We start from the raw sequence: 21603 nt of genomic DNA on the forward strand, positions 1-21603 counted from the left end.
TGGGGCCACGCACATATAGGCACACACACATTCACTGTAAAATAGAGCAGTGCACTGCAGTGTAGTAGATCTGCAGAGGTTGTTTCTTTGTTGTGTCTAATCACCACCTGTCCATTGAGCTCCACTCATACACATTGTGCTGTGTGTTTGTATTTCTTTCTGAACAAATGCATTCATGTTTGGGTCTTTTCTATTTTTAATGAGCTGAACCCTTTTTGAAAGCTGCTTGTGCCTCTCCATCCCATCTCCTTTTTTTTTGGTGGCTGGAAAGACGGCAAACAGTGTTCATATCTTTGTGACTTACAACCAAATGAAATTGCATGAGATTTTGTTAGTCCAAACGTTTTCCACTCACTACAGTAGAATGTGTATCTTTTGATTTAATTGAAAATAGCAATGCAGAAAGTTTCAGAGGCTTTGATTCTAACTCAATCTGTGTTTTAATGTTTTGACATTGAATTTCGAGATTCTGAGATGGTGGAGGAACAGATCTCATTGGCTCACAAAGACAGCTCTCTGTTGGATTCATTGGCACCATCACATGATTTTTTTTTTTTTGTCTTCAAGCTAAAGAATGTTTTTTTGAGCAACAACATGTGCCTGTGTGTGTTTTTGATGGATGTTTGTGCATAATAGCTTGAGGCTTCTTTTGCCTCCACAGCTGGTGTGCCTAATAAACCAAAACCAGATTCAAATTAGCACTTTTGAGCAAAGAGGCCTGTAGTGCTTGTTCTGACATATATATTTTTTATTTTTTATTAGTTTTTAACTTGTGAAAATGTTGATGCACATCAAACCTTTTCACATTTTGTCCTGTAAAATCCATAAAACCTGAAGTATTTTAATGTGATTTTATTTGACAGACCAGCAGGGCATTGCACATTTGGAAGAAACCCCAAAATGGCTAAATGCCTCCCTCAATTAACCCCCAAATCTCCTACCTGAGAAGGTCAGTGTGTAATTTAATTTCAGTATAAATACTGCAGTTTTGTGAAGGACTCAATGATCTGTAGAAAAATATTAGAGAACAAACTATCTCATGAGAGCCACAGGAAATGGCCGGAAGGTCAGGGATCAAATTTATAAAACAATATCCCAAGTTTTAAGACCTTTGTAAGACCAAGCTTACAAAGTTTGACTTATTTTGCATAGAAAATGGTTGAAAGTTTAATTGACAATACATCTACACCTCAACAGACTTGCTGCTGTAATCACAGGTGACTGTGGCCGACTGAATGTTCATGCCACACTTCACCTCCACCTTAAATCAAATCAGATAAACATGGCAAAATTGGAAAAGTTCAGGAACTGTGAATATTTTTTCACCTTATATTTAGCTTGTAGTTAGAACAAGATAACGTTTTAAACTCATTGAGAAATTCCTCTTGAGGTGTCGTGATTGAACATTGCTGCACTCTGTGCCATCAGTGGCACATCAAATCTCTTCAGCAGGTCATTACACCCCACTGCTGCTAATGGTGTTGGTAGCTGCAGTATAACTACTTAGGTGCCTGCTCCGGAGTTAATCAATCCCGGGAAAAGGAAATGACAAATACATAAACCCACACGTACTTGCTCTAATTTAAGAGTTTCCTCTATGAGGTGGTTGAGTCATACCATACATGGTTTTGGTACCTTGTAAATCTGAAGGCATGCAGGGAGGAAAGAGCATCTTTTTTCACCTCCATCCCCTGCTGCTGGATGACTCAGCTAATTGGGTTCTCCCTCTCTAGAACTGAAGTTTGACTGCTTTTTAAATTTTTTTGAAAAAAGGGATTTTCCTAAGAGGCAATCTATCTGCAAGGCTGATGCGATCAGGAAGCCCGGAACAGATTGAGATCCAAGGAAGGAGGGAAAGATGTACAGTTTAAGTGATGAGTACACACCCACTCCCTTGATTTTACTTTCTAATTTGCCAGCGCTCGCTTCCTCCTTACTGTCTTTGACTAAACTGTAAATACTCCAGCTTTCATTCCCCCCAGAAGCTTCCTGCTTTCCCTCCTGCCTCATTCCATAACTTTATGTCCTCTTCCTCCTCCGCTCCCACCTCCCTCTTCCTCCTCTTCAGTGCTCCGAGTTCCTCTCAAATGTCAGCATGGCACGAGTGGGTGGCAACAAGCCCCTTCTAAGGTTTTTGCTGCAGTGAGGGATCAGCTAAAATGAAAGAGAAGAAAAGCGAGTGAAAGAGGGTTGCGTTGGGATTTGTTAGCGGACACCTGGCCTGGTCAGAGACGTGTCACGAACAGATGCCTTTTCTGGATGCTGTGGCAGATACTGTTGGTTTTTAAGGAACATGACTGCACATGTGTGCAACACAAACATCTGCACCTACGTATCTGCATCTACAAATGTATGCTCCGAGGTAAAAAGGAATGCATTTTTACATTTCTTAGGCGTCTCACACCTGCCAAATCTCTCTTCCACACATAATGAGAGCCACTGTGCTATGACTCAGAGGGGAGCAGCTGGATTGAAGGCTCCAGCAGCAGCAGTGGTGAGCTGTCACCATCTGGAAATGTGCATGTCTCTACTCAGCCTGCACCATAAATCACCTCTCAACATCGAATCAACATGTATTCAAACGTCACCTGGTTTCCCAAAAGCATAAAGCCCTGAAACAAGATGCGTTTGTGAACTGTAACCTGGTGCAGTCACGTCCCACACAGTCCGTCATTGTTTCCCTGCTGAGTGGTCAGTCCAGTGCTCAGATCAGAGGAGCTTTGATCAGGCTTTGACAGCTGCCTCGTCTAATAACCTATTCCATTTGTCTGTGTGATAAAGAGGTGCACCTGTGCTGTGGCCACAGATGCCCGAAAGGGCCAGAGGAAATATTAATAAAGAGAGTTCACATCCTTTGGCCTCGTCAAGGTCTGTAGACTCTCACACTGTATTCTTTCGGTTTGTCGTGCAGCGCCTTGCAAAAGTACTCATTGTCTTTGAACTACCCTCTGTAAGGCAGAGATAGGTTATATTCTGCCATTTGAAAAAATAGGTGCTCACCATTGCAAACCATCCAAGACATGGGCTTCTACTTGAAATTACAGGCTGGACAAAGAGTATTCATCAGATAGACCAAGAAGCTCAAGGTGAAGCGAAAGGAGCTGCAGATATTAACAGGAAAAGTAGCATTAGTGGTGCAAAGTATCAAAATATCTTTAATTGTATCCATTTACATTCTGTTTACATTCTGTTTTATTCAATATGATGCGTCCAAGGTTTTGCATTTTCTTTTGCAACTTTTCGTTGAGCTATAGAAAATCCTATTTGTGGTAATCATATAAAACTAAACTTGATGCAGGTTAGAGAACTAAGTTTAATTGTTCTACCTTATCTGGTAATTGGACAATATGATAAAAATGTTCATATTTACAGCAGATTTGCAGCATGATTGAAATTTAAAACTTCAAATCAATATTTGGATGTTAGATATTTCCATTTCAGAAAAAAAATATCTGAGACACTGGTCATATGGAGACGTGCCGGGCACATTTCTGTTGTTATCTTGTACACTGTGAGTCTGGGTGCTTTTGTTTACTCATTTCTTAGTCAATAGGGACTTTAATAAACAAAATAAATACAATTTTATTTCTCTTATGGATAAGGGAACAAGTTTGTTTTCTGATACTGTCAGAAAACATTGTATTGAAACAGTATTTTCAGCTAAAGACCTGTTATGATCAATATAAAGTATCCATGATAATTATGTTTAACAAAACTATTGTTGCAGATATACAGTGTTGAGAAGTTCATTCTTAATTCATGACCTCCTGCTTCCACTGGATAAAAAGATGACATGCATGTGCTTTTCTTTTAGCAACTCTTCAAAATTGACAAAATAAGAGTCAGACAGCTGTGTGCTGAACTTAATAAGCCAGGATTTGGCCGTAGGAAGGCAGCTCGTAGATAAAATAGTTGCCGTAACAATTCCACATCTACAGGACGAGCAACAATGAAAAGAACTTGATTTAAGACAGACAAAGCTGGACAACCACGTCTTTAGGTGTCATGACGAGAAAAACGCTTTTGGGTTACTATTCAAGTCACTTTCAGTTTTGTCCAAAGTTCTGTGTTCATAAAATAGATTGTTTGTTTGTGTATAATTGGAGATTTACCTTCTCAATGTTATTCTCTTATTCCCTGGTGTCGTCTATCATTGGTTTCATTCGTCAGTCATTAGTGAAGTTCCCTCATCTCTTTAGTTTCGGTCCCTTCACAGCTGCAATGCTGTAAACACTGCAGCAATCACTCCTTTTATACTTGTGGACTTCGGCACACAGTAATTCCTTTTTTCTGTTTCAGTTTCCTAATATTTGTCAAATTCTCCCTTTTTCAATATATTAATATTTTGTCCAATATGTGATGTAATATTGGTCTTTGTCGGAGCTGCAGTTTCCAAGCTTCCGTCTCGCAAAGTACCTTTCTCTCTACTTCCTCACTAAGCTCCTTCAGACTAGTGATCAGCAATTAGCAAACACTCAGTGGAACTGTGTATCTGCTCATTGTATTAGCTACTTCTCAGTGCAATCCTGGTAATGACGGTGCGATGTTGTGATGACTTCCAGAAAGTGGTGTCTCAGAAACAACAGGAGTTTTTGAAAAGATGGAGGCCCGATTTCAAGGTGTTAAATTACGAAGTCAAATTTCTTTTAAGCCTTTCAAGTAAAACATAGTTACTTGTTTGTGTTATAAAATGACCCTATTTTATAGTCTGGAAAACAGAAAATGGCACCCCTTTACTGCAGTCAGTAAGCTGTTTGATAGAAAATAATACATGTATTTTTGACACGATTTAGCCTTTAAATTAACCTTTTGGTGGTTCTGGTGTAAAACAAAGGTTAAATACGTGGAACATCCCCACTGAATGAGGTGGAGGACTGGTGAATACTTTGTTAAAATTCCCATTGATATTGCTCAAACTAAAGGAGTGAAATAAAGAAAAAAAATCAAAATAATATGAATTTAAGGACTTTCACACTTTCATCAAAAGAGCCAACAATTATGTTGGTACTCACCAAAACTTAAATTTTTTGTGCTAGTTTTTTTTTATGTATTTTTTTCCACTGTAAATGTCAAATATACATTGGCAACATTACAATGTCATTGTGTCAAGTGAAATTTTGCAAACACTTTTTCCACTAATTTGCCCGTTTTTTTCTGTTTTGAAGAATGGGAAGATGACTGTGGCTGCTAAATGTTGGCAGCGTCAAGGCAACAGTTTGTCTTTTCAAATCAGATCCCAGCTTATTGGTGGTTACTAACAGCTGGCAACCTGTCTGTTTGCTTTTGTTGGCAGGATCAAGACAGGTATAACAAACAGTAATTCTGCTGGCCACACTTAGCTGGGATCTCTTGGATAACTCACATGCATGCCAACTTCCTGTGGCCAGGCCCTATAAACACATGAGAGGGAAGGAACAGAGACAAACCATGAAAAAGATATACATTGGCAAAACTGCCTTAAAAGTCCCCCGAAATGGTGGCAAACACCCAAAAAAGAGGTAAGAGTAAATCTGCGCCACCATCTCTCCATCCGTACTTGTTTTTATGTTTGTCCGCTCACCCGCCCACGAGGTGTCTCCTCTGGTCGTTCAGTGGTGTTAAAGCAGCCTCATCCCGCCTTTCAGGCCCAGGAGTCATGCTGCCTCGTCATCTCATCTCACCAGAATGAAAACACTCATTATGTGTGACTCAGAGGAGGTCACTAATGGAGGGACTTTTCTTTTTTTCCTCTCCTTTTTTTTTGTCTCTGGAGATACTTCATGTAAAGTCACCCTGTACCTAACACCAAACACCTGTATTCCCCAGCTAAAACCCACCGATCAGATCCAAGCAGGAGGTGAGGTGGTGGGCTCCGCTGGCTAATGCAGCTCTTAAATGTCATCCAGTCTACTGAGACTTTCTCTGAATCATTCAGCATGCAGGTCGTTTTTCAATCGCTGTCAAAGCTGCAAAGGCAGCAGCTTTAAGTGAAACACACACTATTTATTAAGATTTATGTTTTCACTCGAGAAACAGCAGATATCTGATTTCTAGCTATTCATTATATAGAACTGATAAGACATTGAAACTCTAGAGACGTAGATTTGTTCAGAAGTTGAATTACTGTTAAATTTCTTGGGTTATTTCCTGAATTTGCAGACTATGGGTCAAAGCAAGATTACACAAAGTGTTTGCATTTGCAATTTTTATCTACGACTGTCTTTTAAAATTTGATGTGACTATTTTGTCAATGCAGCAAGTACAACATGCATAAAAATTAAATAATTAAAAAAAATAAAACTTTCATCCTTAATACTAAGTTAAAAAATAATAGGGCAGAAGCTTGATCGATGTAAATTCTAAATGAATGGACCTGACCAAAAAAAAAAAATGTTAACAAATACACATTATGTCTTTGTAACTGCTTAACTCAACCCTTTAAAGACAATATTTAAAGTGATAGTTCAGAATTTTTGCAGTGAAGTGAGGTTCTGTTGGAAGCCTATAAGCAGTTCACTAGATAATTGGGGATTAAGCAGCTATTATCCTATCTTCACCAAATACACGAGGATTAAATGATCCCAGACACTGAAGCTAACAAGAAGCCAAACAGGAGCTATTAATTTGAGTCATAATTTTAAGCCTTAAAAAACTGAATATGCAGGATTTTCTGTAATGTCTCTCAGACATGCTTTTTAGTGTATTGACTGTAGAGTTTGGGTGTTTTTCTAGTTTGTGCCTGCAAACCCCCATGAGAATGCTGCTCCTAAAGCAGGATTTTTGTCCTTTTAAAGAAAGAAAAAATAAACTTTTTTAGCTGTTTTCCCTAAACTGCATTTAATAATTCATCTACATCTCAGATGTGGATCACAAGGGATTTAAAAATATGTCAAGTGGTCTTATATTTGATGTACTGAAATCTTTGGTGGAAAAGGCCAAAATAATAATATTTTATGGATTCTAGACTTTGTGTTACTTTTTAAACTTTCCGTAGCAACTTAGTAGGGTGATTTAGTTTCACACAGAGATCTTCAGTGGCACATAGTTTTCTATATCTATTTATAGCTTTAATGATCACTGTTTTATTTTGAGATATAAGTGGTTTTTATTTTAGTTAAAGTTAAGCTCCACTTCAAAGTTTCTCAGTTATTTCTGTATTATCCCTTTAAAATCCACCACTTTACTCACAATGCTGGCCAATAAGTAACTGTATGGTAATTATCACATGAAAACAAGATCTGTATAACATTTGTGCTTAATAAATAATTAGATTTTTCTGCAATCCAATGCTGCAACATTTTCTGTGAGTGTAGAAATTGGCTCGCAAAGCCTGAGATTGAAACAGGACGATACGCAGTTATAGAAAAACTGATCTTTTCAAATAAAGCAAATTAAGTTTTTCATAAAGTCTAGATTTACTCTGGCTACTTTTCATCCAACTGATTGCAGAAACATTATGCCGCTTGCTAATGAGCTGGAAACGGGGTGAAGTCTCCTCTGACCTGAAAATAATAAATGAACGAACCTGTCTCAGCTTTGTTTTTGTTTTTCCTTTTTTTTTGTCTGGCTCATCATCCACCCTTTGCATCTACAATCTTGTTAAAAGAGAGAAATGGAGGGAAACAGAGAAAGTGAAAAGAGCAAAGTGACCACATCTTCATTCATTTCCAGCTATGTTATCTGGCTGCAGATAGAGTCATTACCTTTCTTCCTCCATCTGTCCGTCAATACTCAGGTCCATTAAGCCGAGCAGTGAGCACTCAGATCCATCATGGCAATGGACATTTTCTCTATTGCCGCTCACACTTGCCCTTTTATTAGATTGAAACTCAGGTAATGCATATGCTCCAAAAATAGCCATCATTGTGTTGTCTTGCTAAATTACATGTTGAGGATATTACTGTTTTGTAAATCTGAGCCATCAGGGTCTATTCAAATAATCTATTAGAACTCATTGACTCATTTCTCATTACACATTACGCCTCTGTTGTTTCCATGTGACCATTCTCACCAGTGACTGCTCTTCTGTGATGTGCCAGGTTACCCTCTGTCATCTAATGAATTAGAAAACACTGCATCCATACATGCTGACTGAATTTTGGGTTCGTGTTTTCCCATCCTCTCAATGTCCCAATCAATGCTGCATGGCCATTAAAAGAAAACGTGGACCATTATGCATCAATTTAGCAGAGCAAAGACCCCATGTAGCAAGCTTGTTTCTTCACCGTATGCTCTAAACTCACCTGTTGTGTGTGTGTGTGTGTGTGTGTGTGTGTGTGTGTGTGTGTGTGTGTGTGTGTGTGTGTGTGTGTGTGTGGTGCGCGTGTGTGTGTGTAGCTCTTTGCTGGAACAGAAGGAGGACTTGCGGAAGAGACTTTCCTACACAACACACAAGCTGGAGCTGCTGCAGAGCGAGTTCGACTCCACCAGGCAGTACCTGGAGACGGAGCTGCGCCGAGCACAGGAGGAGCTGGACAAGTTCACAGACAAGCTTCGCAGGTGGAATCACCCATCATGAATCGCCACATGCTTCACACCAATCATACTTTGGATACTGGGGAGGAAAAGAATGACACTTCGGCAGATATTATTGCTTAATTGTTCTTGTCAGTGTTGGAAGAGCTCCAGATTTCCAGATGATTGAATTTGTTTGGATTTTGTAAAGGAAAAAAGTTATGCTTCAACTCGAGCAAGAATCCCATTTTGGCACGCATGTGACATGACAGTAAAAACTAAACAAATCCAAATAATCAATGCTTCGTTCCTCTTTGCTACTTTTAAAGAAAAAAAAAACAACTTTCACAGACAGGGAAAGGAAAATAAACAATCAAATATTACCACTAAATATTTGGTGTTACCTTGGGTTTTACACCATGCAGATTTTGTTTTTGTTTTTCTGTTAAGTCTTAAGTTGTTCAAACTTTGGTTTAACATGATCAAAATGGGGGTGGGTTTAAAGATTGCAGAATTTTTCAGTTCTAAGTTGCCTCAGTATACGTTTTCTCTGCTAAATAAATTGTGATACTGATGTTTTACACATGTTCACGATGGTTGCAAATAAATCTGTCCACATCTTTGAATCTAGGAACCTATTTAGTGATAAACATTCATCTTTTAGCATTTCTACACAAAGTTCAGTGAACTGTTGCAAGTAGGATGACTTAGATTTGACTTGCCTGGAGATTAGCCTTTTTGTAAATCTTTGGCTTCTGTACAGTAGATTCAGTGTGCATCTACACAAGCTATTAGCTACTAGCAGAGCAATGTTTTCCTTATCATTTTTTTTATTTTAAATTTTTTTGTTGTTTAGAATACAAAGCAGCTACTCGGCGCTGCAGAGGATCAACCAAGATCTGGAGGAAAAGATCCACAGAGATGTAAGTGTCTGAAGTGGCGCGTGTACGTGTTGGTTTGAGGCTTTTATGCAAATTCTCTTACTTGTCAAAGAGGAAAGAGTTGGAGAGAAGCAAGTCACACGGCGTGGAGAACACTTTGAGGCGCAGATTGAAAATGAATCCCCCTGCTGTTTGTGCCACTGACATTAATTATGGCTTATTACAATTGGCTGTCCTCCTTCCACTGGCAGAGGGATAGCAAACCCATTGTTCCTCAGAGGAGAGCACCTCACTTCATTTGTCAGATGCTGTTTTTGCCCATGGAAAGATGGAATTAACTAGTCTGCCCCAGAAGACTGTAACCATCAGGTGCCTGAGCTGGTGAATAGACAGTTGAAAATGCTCATCGAATTGGTTTGTTATGCCACAAGATAATAGTCATTACAGTTGACAATGTGAGAACTCCAGGTACACACACACGCACACACACACACACCCACCCTCCCACACACACGCACGCACACACACCCACGCAGCTGAAGGTTACCCTAAAATTGTCATTTCAAAAAGAAAGGCAATCTGCTTTTCTTTATGTTTTGTTGTTGTTGTTGTTGTTGTTTTTACCAACAGACATTTTCTCATGTGCTGCTCCAGATTCATCCCACGTACATACACTCCTTCAGGGTTACATAGAGGTGCTGAGTAAGTCTCTCTGCAATCGTAAAACTTGTTTACTCTAGAGGTGCCACAAACCCAGCTGACCTCTGGGCCCCGCACAACTACAGAGAATGTAATTACAAGACAGATAAGCATGAGAGTCAAGCCTCTTTTCCTCTTAGTTTTCCAAACAAGCGAAAATGGCAAAACTGAACCCAATGAAAAAACTTGTGTTCACGAATGGTTTCTATTCAAATACATTTGTCCACGATGCGTACAAAGCAGCACATAATTATGAAGTGGAAAAAGCACATGCTGTATGTGGTTTTTGACATTTTTAGTCAACAATCCATGCGTTTTTCCATTCAGCCTACCTTAGTTAATGCTACAGCCATTTTTCATTTCATTGCAGATTACGACTGCAGGGCTTTTACGGGGTGTTTCCTTATGTGGTTGCTCAAGATCAGTAGAACGGGACGGAGAAACAATTTTCAAGTCTTGCCACATCTTTACAGCTAGGATTTTACTACACTAACCCAGGGTTCTTCAATCTCTGGTCCTAGAGCCTGAAGTGGCCCTTTCGGCCCTCAACAGGGACTTCACATTACTTTAGCTGAAAGTGAAAAAGAAGAAACTGATGTTCCTACATAAAAGGAAAGGGAAAAAAGAATAATCCTTGCAACTTTTCTCATTATCTTAACTAATATGAAATTTAATTGACTAGCATCCTGACATTTGACATCAATAAATTGCTTGTGAGCCTGTGTCTCAGTTGATTAAACTACCTTTAAAATAATTGTATTTAATTTCTCATGGAATGTTTATTTTTACATAAAAGTTTCCATGATCATTCTGTTTTTAGCACCACCAATCTCTACAGAATCATGAGGATGAGTTTTTCCACATGTAGCATTTCAGATATAGTTTTGCTATTTTTGGCTTAGTCTTAGTATTGGGAGCAATGAAAATACTCATGAAAACAAACAATTTGCACATAGCAGGATAAGAGGGGAAAAAAAGCACCAAGAGCCTCTGCAAACCCCCCATCTGAAAGATTTGAAATAAAAAAATATGAGTGTATCAGTAAAAATTGTCCAGAAAGTTCATTTCTGATCTCACCTATTCAGAAAACCTTTCAACATATGTTTGCACTGATCTCATGCCATGTTCAACCTGGTGTTGGTACTTCTTCTGACTTTCTCTGTGGAGTTCACAACTAGTCAGCAAATTATCCCACCTAAGCTGTGGATCTCTGCAGCTCTGCCAGAGTTACTTTATCTCTGAGCTGTCTGCATTGGTCTTTATGGCACTGTTAGTTTACTGATGTTCTCATACAAACCTCTGCTTCCTTTACAAAACACTTGTATTTAGTTATGCAGTGTGCCTAACTTTCACCTAGGAAGTTTCTATTTTGCAATGAAATTGATTTGCTTGTACCAAATTTTGTTCAGAGATAACAAATTACAGTAGACCGAACATACATTCAAGCTACATTTTAATTTGTGAAACATTTAAGCCATGTATTATCCTAGTTTGAATTGTGTGGTTCAATAGTGACTTAAATGTAGAACATTTTAGGGGGCTTGAACACTTTTGTGAGGCATTTGTATTAGTGGCAAGGACAAGAGGCATCAGGGGAGCTTCTTTCAGTTAATGACCTGAGAGGGTTACGAAATGCAAGATTTAAAAGATAATTTCCTCTGAGAAAAGAAAGTTCACTGACATGCTGGTCCATGAATAACCTGCAGCCTAATGGCCAAAAGTGCTCAGCTGTAACATTCCTTGCTGCCATTTGCAAAGTGCTTTCCTTTTTTTCTCAATCCACTCAGTTTGTTTTTGGGGTTGTTGTTGTTTTTACTTTAGAGCACTTGTAGATTATTTTATGTAGATAAATGAGTTATCATTCAACATTGCAGCATGCAAACCTATTTTGAAAAGCTCTTCTTATCTGTGTTAGTCTGTGAAATTTTTATTTTTTCTGGACGAAAGGCTGCTGGAATTAGGCATTGTTGTGATTATTTCTTGTTTGACCCTGAAAGAACCTGTTCTTCCTGGCTGCCTGTCCAAATAATGGGTGTTTTAAAAAGTGTTACCCTGTCAGCATATTTTGTGGCTCGCTTGCTGCAGCTCTTTTGCCCAAGGCGAATTCATGTAGTCACATATGTCCTCATTAAAAGACAAAATCCATTCTTTCTGTCCCTATTGCTGCATTAAAGGCATTATCAAGTAGAAAAAAACAACCTCTAACTTCAGTTTTTTTTTCTCTAAACGTACAATATAATCCAAAATAATGCAATCGTGGCCCATTATGAAGCTACTCATTTTATCTGCTCTTGATCTTCTAACATTTCAAAAATTGTTACATATAATTTATGAATCTGTCTTGTCAAGTCACAGCACCACGAAGATGAAAAACGAGCTCTGAGCAGAGAAATCATCGTCCTCAACAACCATCTGATGGAGGCCAAGCTCACCATTGAGAAGCTGCAAGAGGACAATGTAAGTTTAACATTTTAGTTGGATCTCATTTACCTTCACAGAAAACAAAACAGACATTGTTCTGTTCAAAAATTTTACTCTGGCTTTGGCAGTGAAAAAAAGTCTGTAAAAAGTTGACCAATCAGAATGTACTACTGCAGTAATAATCAGTCTATGAGTCTTGAGTGCCCAATAAAAGTATTCGCATGTAGAAGAATCAAATTCTCAATTATGTCTAAGCTTAACTGAAAATACTTCCACCAACTATAGCATTTATTTACAGGATATGGTTATGTTGCAGAAATCAGAGCTGAATTTGTTTTAAGGCTTTTAAAAAAAAAATTTACAGAGGTGCTGATAAATGTGGAGGGCACTTTATATAAAAAATTAACACAGATTTTGAGAAAAATATTGTTTCCTTTTTTTTATCTTTATGGTTCGTCACATGAATTACAATCTATTCTTTGCTGCAGAGTTTTGTTCTCTTATTCAGACAGATTGCAGCGAACAAATATATTTCATTTCCAATCTTATGATGTGGCAATAGTATTTATTTCCTAGGAGTGAGCAAAGTGAGGAGATGACATTTCATTAAAGCTCTGAACATGATACAAATTCATTTTTATTATCTTGGTTTTGTCCATGTGCTGCCTCCGCAGGAGCTGTACAGAAAAGACTGTAACTTGGCTGTTCAGCTGCTGCAGTGCAACAAGTCTCTGTACAGAGCCCAGCTCTCCGAGGTGAGACCTCCACCCACTCTCACCAGCTTCAATCCTGTAGCTTTCCTTGAACCACCTGTCCTTTACCCTCTCCCAAAACCTATTTTTAACAGCTCCCACTGTTTTTCATGCAGTTTAAAACCGTTGTCCCTTTTTATGCACATGGAAAACAAAAAAGAAAGCTTTTGGTGCTGACATTTGACATCAAGCAGATGAGTGGATATAGAAGGAGAAAAAAAGCAAACTTCCATTTAAGCTGCATTGAATGAGTGAATGGTTTTAAAAGTACTGCCGGGCTGAAATTTAGGCAAAAAAGAAATTGCTGTCTTGACTGTAATGAGAAGGTCGTTTTGCCCTGAGAAAGCCAGGAAAGATAAGAGAGTTGGCAGAAGGACATGAACAGGAAGTTGCTGCAGCAGCGACTGAGGTGCTGTAGGAGAATTAAAGCTGAAGGTTATTTGCCTGAATAACCTTCACCTCTGAGCGATGAAAGAAGCAAGGTTTGAAAGTATTAAACAGCTCCAAGGCTTGGAAAAGGTACTGACAATAGCTCCTATTCTCCTAGATTTGTTTAGCTGTGAGAAACATTGTTCAACATTGTGGATCACCTGAAACACCAAAAAATTAGACTACAGCAATGCAGTTGTGCACTTGTAAGAGATAAACATACAGTATGTAATTTTAAAAAAATAATTACTGGCAAGCTCATTAAGTTATTATTGATGTTTGAAAACTCACAAAATGGAAGCCCTTAAATTGAAAGCAAGTAATGTTTTGACTATGAAGCGTTTTCAATCAAAGTGGCAGCTGCAGTAAATGCTCTATTACTAAACATTAAATAGATTTCCTATGTGCTTTATGGCTCAATCATCACTTAATTGTTGCTGATTCTATCCTGATTTGATTGAATATAATCACTCCTTGAAGTTGGGGGGACAATTTAGACAAAATGTAATCAATTTAGCAAACTATAAAGAGGATTTAAAACATACTTACTGGAAGATTCACAACATTAAATTATCAAAGCAACCATAAAGGTCCAAAAAGATGAAAATCTTTTTTGCAGCAGTTTTTTTTTTTTTTTTTAAGTTTAGAGACATAAAATGTTAAAGGGCAGAACATTTATTTACTTGTTAACATCTACCGACATCTGTGCTGTAATAATTTGCACAACCCTCTTTTATCGATAGAACAACAATTAATCCTCTCTTATACTATCTAACAAAGTTGCAGGGATTTATCTTGTAAGTTCTAGCAACTGACTCTGAAATAAAGTTGATTTTGTGCCTGGTAAAATATTATCTTGTTGAAGGACCAAGTGGAAGCCCTTTCTTTTTTTTTTGTTTTTCTATTTAAAATCTCCCAGTGTTTCAAGTTTTTTATGATGTCATGCACTCTTTTAGTATAGAACAGGCTCACAGCATCACAGAACTTTCACCATGCTTAACAGTAGGCAAGAGGATCCTTTAAGCACTTTCATAATTCAAGTCACTCAAGACTTATTAGGAGTATTTCTTAGCCAAAACATTTATTTCTACAGTCATTTTCTCAAAACACTTTACTGTGGGATTGAAGTGTCTTTTTGCCATTGCAAAAGTTTTACAAAAGGACTGATGTGGGGAGGGAGCTGACGTCAGTTTGCAACTGTTATCGCCAGGTGCAGTGCAGTTACAACCTGGTTTTAGACCTGTGTAAAGACATACCAGCTGCAGAGGTCAAAGAAGTAATATCATAATGTATGGCTTGTGTGACCAGACAGCTGCAGGTTTTGAAATCATAAAAAAGACTTAGAAAACATTTCCAACATAAAGCATTAAAAGATCACATAGATTATTAATTTGTAATGCATTTTTTCCACCAGAATTGCAACTCTAATGTTGTCTGCCGCTATTGTTTTAGTAATAATGAGGGATTTAGATTTTATTTGTAGAGTCCAGTATTCGGTTCAGTGCTGCATCACACCTCCTGTCATCACTGCCGGCTCCACTTCTAAAAACTCACAGCTGAGCACTTTTATGCATTCTGTCCAGTTTTATGCATGGCCAGAAGCAGATAGTTTTTGCAGGTTGACGATAAAAATGTTTTGCAAAACAGACTTTAGTGTTTTATATATAGTATAAATAGTGTCATAGTGTGATATGATGAAATCATTTACAGTCCAACTTGAGTATAACAACTGCACATGTTTAAAATTGTGATAATAGGACAGAGAAGACTTTTTGCTGGAATACCTCCTAAACATGCTGTTATCGTACCTTGTTCGCATGCAATGGTTATAGTAGCAATTTTAATCTGTCTTTTTTTTTGCACTGATTTTATTGAAGGAATCCATCTCTTTTTGGAGAAAGATGAATTTGTTACAAGTCTTCATTATTTTTTCCAGAAATGACAATAAGTATAACACTGCTACTTGTCTACTTTTGTTGCTGGAGATTATTCATTAAAGAAATCTGAATTATGCTTCAAAAATTAAACCCATAGGACTTTAATTGCCCTCCCTACTGTGTAATGTGCATTGGAGCTCTATATAAGACAAGATATTCAAGGTTTGTTAGGTGCTCATCAGAAGGGGAACTAATTCAAGGCACATTGTCAGGCAATGTGAAGGATAGCTGAGGCAAAAACTACAGTGTGCTGCAAAATGCGGCTGGGGAGCCCACTGCAGCCTCATCATACAATCCTGCAGTTGCTTGTGAAAAGAGTGCATGTGAGTATTGATGAGCGCTTTAAACACTCAACCAGCTTGGCTTGCCTTTCTGCTGCATCAGCCGTGGGCCTCGTGCCTTTCCCTATATGTCACAGGGAAAGCTGGCGCATGTCCACAAGGTTAAAGCATGCTGTGATGTGACTGCATAAAAATATCAATGCAAAATCCATTCTGGTTGCGCAAGACTCATAAAACACCAACTGTACATTTTGAGTAAACCACGCAGTGAAGCATGAGCTCTGGCAAAGGTTTCTCATAAAGTGAGAAACAGTTGAGCTACAGTAGCTCTCAGCCAAACAGTAGGGGGGTCAGAGTTCGTGTGTGCTCTCTCTGGACATCCACCGGTCTGCTGGTCCTGTGGGTGGAAGCTAATTGAAAGAATATTGATGAATGCTGGAGCTGCATTTTTGAGAAGTGCTGCCGCTCTTCAGCGCCCGCAAAAGTGCTTTAGCCGTTTGTTTGGCTGCAAAAACAAGTACAGCTACATAATAAGCTTTGAGGCATCTTCTTAAAAAGAAAAAAAAAAAAAAAAGCACTTGCAGAGAAAAAAAGTGTGGACAGTAATTAATCTGCATTTTGCTTGGTTGCAATCAAACTGTTATGATAAACTGTCCTCATGTTTTGCTAAATTATCTATATTGTTTTTTTTTTCTAAATGAAAAGTTATAATTAGCTTTTGTCTTTTAGCCATTTAGGAACAACTGACTAGATAGCTGTCAATGATACATTGCAGTTAGCTTATTACTTGTTGCTATGGGGAGCTACAGACAGATGATGGAAGCTTTCATTCTGAGAAAATCTCAAATTAGAACAATGGCTTTCTCTTCTGAGAAATGTGACTCTATTTGTCTTTCGCGGACAATATATCCTCAGCTTCTTGGGAAGCTGGAGAAGATAACTTTCTATTCATGAACACAGTTGTTGCAAATAATAGCTGAGTAAATGCTTAAGTTATAAAATATACAAACTGACACACTTTCTGCATAAACAGAAATAGCTAATCCTGGATTAAGACAGAATGGACAGTACCATAGCCATCATCGAGGTTCTGGCATCTTCTGGGCAGATGGCAGTTTTAGTATTTGTTTAGGATTATTGCGTTGTTGGAACGCAATAATGTGGAAATCATACGAAGTAGTTCTGCCCATTTTCTAGAGCAAATATTTCACTATGATTGAAATACGACAAAAATTGACTTAGAAGTAACTTTTCAGCAAGATAAAGAAGTTTGTTTTAAGTCAGTTTTAAATCAAAAGAAATCAGTAATTTATTAATATTGATTTTAAAAGGCCAGCTGCTCTAGCAACTACTTACAACAATCTTGTAAGTATTATTTCACTTACAACAAGATATTGTTCCCATGTTAAAAGAGAAATATTCTGCCAGTGGAAACAATACTTTTTCATCAATATCAAGGACTTGCTGACTTAAATATGCTCCTCTGTCTTGCGAAAAGTGACTTGCAAGTTAGTTTTGATTTATATTAAGTGTACAAGGGCATTTGTACTAGAAATTAGACAAACAATCCTTTTTAAGATTATGTGTTTTTTCAGTGTATGTCCAGGCTTTCACTGATTTTAGATGAAGTTGAGAAACCTGCAGGCACCCAGCCTGATTCATCTCTTTCAGGAGAAAGAGTCCCACAGAATGACAGTTAGAAGAGTGATCATTGGCACCCCAGGATATACTTTTTGTAATTGTGGACAAAAATGTTTTATCATTTATATCTTTCACAAAACACTTCAGTTTGAGGTATGTATTTTTTTGTGCTTTTAGAAAAGAACAAGACAGCTACTTCACACCTTTGAGCCTCCAGGCAAGGTAGTCATGGCCCCCTTTTGAGAGACTTATGTAACAATGAATGAGATTCCCAGATAGAAGGTGTAATGAAGTGATTGCAGAGGGTCAACGCAATCAGCAAGACAAGCATATTTACAGCTAAAACACAGAGTGAGGAGGAACTATGCTTCGTATACATTGTTGGACAGACTGCACTGGAGTGTGATGAGATGAATAAGAGCAAGACAATAGATCAAAACCAGGAAGACATCACACACCATAGATGTGCTTAAGCCTTTAGAATAGGAGATCCATCAACCCTGCTGAGTCCCACCTCATAAATACACTAAAATAATTTATCTATTTCATTTTGTATTTTAATTACAGTTGAAAATAACCATAGAAGAGTTGTTCATATACTTCACAATAATAAATCGAAACACTTTGTTGTTCCAAATGATGCCCTCTATGTCTTAGTGGCTACAATTTGAGATGGAGATTGCAAAGACAAACCAAGTTTTAGAGGAGTTAGAGGGATGCAAACCTCTGACCATAACTCTAAACGGTCAGAGGTTTAGAGTTATGGTTAGAGACCTCTCTAACCTCTCTTGGTTAGAGAGGTCTATTTAAATGATCTTCACATCTGTGAGAGAAATTTTGGGAATATTTGGTCATCAGGCCAACCCAAAGGGTCTGGCTCTTGTTCCAGTACACCAACTGTTGATTCGTTAGTGACAAAGCACATCATACAGCCAGAGATAGAAAAGTCAATGCCAAATTCTCTCACACTTCTTCTAACAAGATGTCTATTCGAATAAGATCTGTGAAAGATACTAATTTCACTATGGGACGCATGGATGGCTAAGCCTTTTAAAAGTTTGCTTTTAGGCTGCTGCCACTTTGATAAAAGATGTGCTTTATACAACGGGGATGTTTTAAAGATCTGAAACCTCCACGGAAGAAAATTCATTACAGAAGGAAAAATGTAAATATTGATTTTGTTTGGACCAGAAGGTGTTCTGTCAATATTTATGGAGAGCTCTTTCAGGAGGTGCTCTATAGGAGAAAGCACGTTCAAGTGCCAGAGGGGATGAAAAAACTGTTAGAAATATGATTTATTAGCAACATCAAATTGAGCTCACCTTGGAAAACTACACACACACCAGAATGATGCAGAACATTACCGACTCGACAATGTGATCCCGAAAGCCTGATAGCATTAACTCCATGCTTATTACTCAGTGTGACCTCCAGTAAACCTGAAGGAGTTGTTAATATGCTCAGCATGATAGACTTTTTAATTATAACAATTCTAGTGGGTGTATGGAAACTAAATATTATTTGTGTTCCAAGTTTTCTGGCTTCATAATTGAGAACCATCTCAATACATGAGTGTTGAACACATCTATCTGAAATATTTCTTTAAATATCTCTTTTTCTTTGAATTTTTGCAGCTTCCTGCTGACTTTCAAGAGCGCCTGACCATGCATCTGGAAGAATCTCCTCTCTGTCACGACTACCCTGACTCTACTTCCCTCATTGCCAACGTGCTTGAAAAGCCAGATGAGGCCTGCAGCAGCAGCCAGGCGTCCCGTTCCCCCAGCCCCCAAACCCAGAACCATACGTTCATTCTCGAGAGACTCGGGCCAGGAGAGCGCCTGGGGCTCAGAGCAGCCTACAAATCCGATCTGTACAGCAGTGACACGGCTCTGTACTGCCCCGACGACCGTCACCGCGAGAGGAGGCCAAGCATGGATGTGCACGGCCACAGGACGTTCCTGTACGGACCGCAGAACTCGACCGACAGCACTCCGGAGGAGGGCTCTGTGGGACTGCAGGCTGGGTTCTCCCAGAAGCATTTTCCCAAGTTCCCTGCAGCGCTGGCTGGAGGCTCCAGCTCTTACTCCAGCTTCAGTGGAGGTGGCTCGGAGGATAAAGGCAATGACCCACCCAGTAGTGCAGCTTCCTCACCACGTCATCAATCCCTTTACATGGAGTGGAGAGATGCGGGGGACTATGAGAGAAAGAGTGACTCATCCTGGGAGAGGGACAGTCCAAGGAGCTTTGGGAACGCTCATCCTTTCCAACAGACTGAGCTGAGCCACCATCAGAACGGCAGCTCGCCGGTCTACAGCCGCACCATGTCCTCATGTTTCAGTGAGCCGTACGAGCCTCTGCCTCCATCTTCCTCCCCAAGTGTCGCTTATGGAGACAGTCGCCGAGGCAGCACTTTAGCCCCCGAGGAGGAAGAACTGATTGGTAGATGGAGACAGCTTAGTGTTGAAGACTTAAGCGCCCACTCATACCGCAGTCCAGGCAGAGCCTCGCCTTACAGCTTCTCAGAGCAGCACTTTTCCGTCCGCCCTGCCAAAATCCGCCTTGGTCCGCTCTACAGCAGCTTCCAGGAGGGGGCTGACTACTATCACCATGGTGCAGATGCCATGGATCCGGTGTGGGCCGCCGCCAGCCCCGAATGCAGCCCAGGACTTCGGCAAGCACACAGCCAAGCCCATCTGTACCGAAGTGAGGACAGCCAGGGGTCAGAGCACAGCCTGTACCACTCAGGGAGCTCCAAAGACAGGGAGGGCAACGTTGCAGCTGGAGGCCAGAGCACAGAGTACGTTGAGCCCAGTCCCAATAGCTCCACCGAGTCCCTCAACCAGAGGTCCCTGGAGATGGCCGCAGAGCTGCAGCACTATCAGGTCGAGATGCACAGCATGCCTGTGCAGCCGAGCCAGCAGCCACCACCGACTCCTCCGCCTCCTCCTCCTTACAACCAAAAATTTGGCTCTTTGGGGCTTTCAAGGAAAGACAGTCTTACAAAGGCCCAGCTTTACGGAACCCTGCTGAACTGAAGGACTTTCAAATGAGGCTGAAATCTTTGATTCCACTAAACACACAGGGCCTTGGTGCGCTCAAGTTATGTTGCTGCTACCATTTAGCTGAAAATGGTTTGAAAAGCAGCCAGGAGCCAAATGGTTCACGAAGATGAAACTAGTGGAGATTATTTAGGAGAGATGATTACGCGATAGAGGATTGCAAATATTTCTGGGGAAGTTAGCCACAACTGAGGGGGAAACAGACAGAGAGGAGTTCATGACAAAATGTATATGAATGTGTATGTATTTATTTCAAATGTCTAAAAAAAGCATAATAACTAAGAATTGAGTGATATATTTTATAAGTAGTTGTTAGCAACAAATTTATTCAAAAAGTGCAGTTCTTATTGATAATCCTGCAAGTTGTAAATAAATTTAAAAACTGCCAGTGCCATGTCTGAAAGCTCAAATTTGAATTGAGGTAAGCTGCGCACTGATTTGTTTCAGTCGTTATTTTCATTCAGCTGAAACAATCTCGGCCTTTGGAGGAGTTATTTAATGAACAAATCGATTACGAATTAATTCCTTGAATGACAAACGAACATTTCTCTTCCGTTAATTGATTTTTAGCAGTATCGATGGGTGTGATTTCTTGTTATTGATGGAATGTTTTAAGATGTAAACATCTGTCTTAGCGGTCAGTATTGATTTATTAGATTCTTTTGCTCTTCCGTTGTCTCTTTGAGAGGTTCTCCTGCCCCCGTTCTACCTCAGATTTGGACGCCCACACCCACCTAAGCCTCTGTAAGTTTGTTTCTTAGACAATGATGCATGGTCATATACTTTGTTGTTTTGTTCTCTTAATAAAGCACAAATTATAACTTCAAGTGTGGGTGCCTGACAAAGACATCAACATCACTCTGTTTTCACAGGTACTGTAACAACAGTTCGATTTCTATTTGTTTTCTGATCAGGGTGAAGCCAGAGTCTTTTTATCGTTCAGACTCAGATTCCTGCAGCAGGAATCCGAGTCCATGCTGAGTCACCCTGATGCTCAGCTTTATCATTGTAGTAAATTTAAAAACAGGGTTGCAGGGATGGATTTTTGCCAAGATCAGCAAACTCAACAC

The 21603-nt window shown here is 39.3% G+C and overlaps 1 protein-coding gene across 1 annotated transcript in view; it reads left to right on the forward strand.

Moving 5' to 3' along the window:
- The window catches only part of si:dkey-174m14.3 (uncharacterized protein LOC563117 homolog), a 33521-nt gene extending 12161 nt beyond the window's left edge, over window positions 1-21360 (forward strand). The window contains exons 3-7 of the mRNA XM_055054473.1: window positions 8317-8478; window positions 9290-9356; window positions 12363-12470; window positions 13109-13189; window positions 19109-21360. Coding sequence (XP_054910448.1) covers window positions 8317-8478; window positions 9290-9356; window positions 12363-12470; window positions 13109-13189; window positions 19109-20509 — 1819 coding nt within the window. The 3' untranslated portion in view covers window positions 20510-21360. The remainder of the gene's footprint in view (window positions 1-8316; window positions 8479-9289; window positions 9357-12362; window positions 12471-13108; window positions 13190-19108) is intronic.
- The last annotated feature ends 243 nt before the right edge of the window (window positions 21361-21603 follow it).

This window comes from Poeciliopsis prolifica, unplaced genomic scaffold, assembly GCF_027474105.1.
Source record: "Poeciliopsis prolifica strain line A6 unplaced genomic scaffold, Auburn_PproV2 SCAFFOLD039, whole genome shotgun sequence".
NCBI lineage: Eukaryota > Metazoa > Chordata > Actinopteri > Cyprinodontiformes > Poeciliidae > Poeciliopsis > Poeciliopsis prolifica.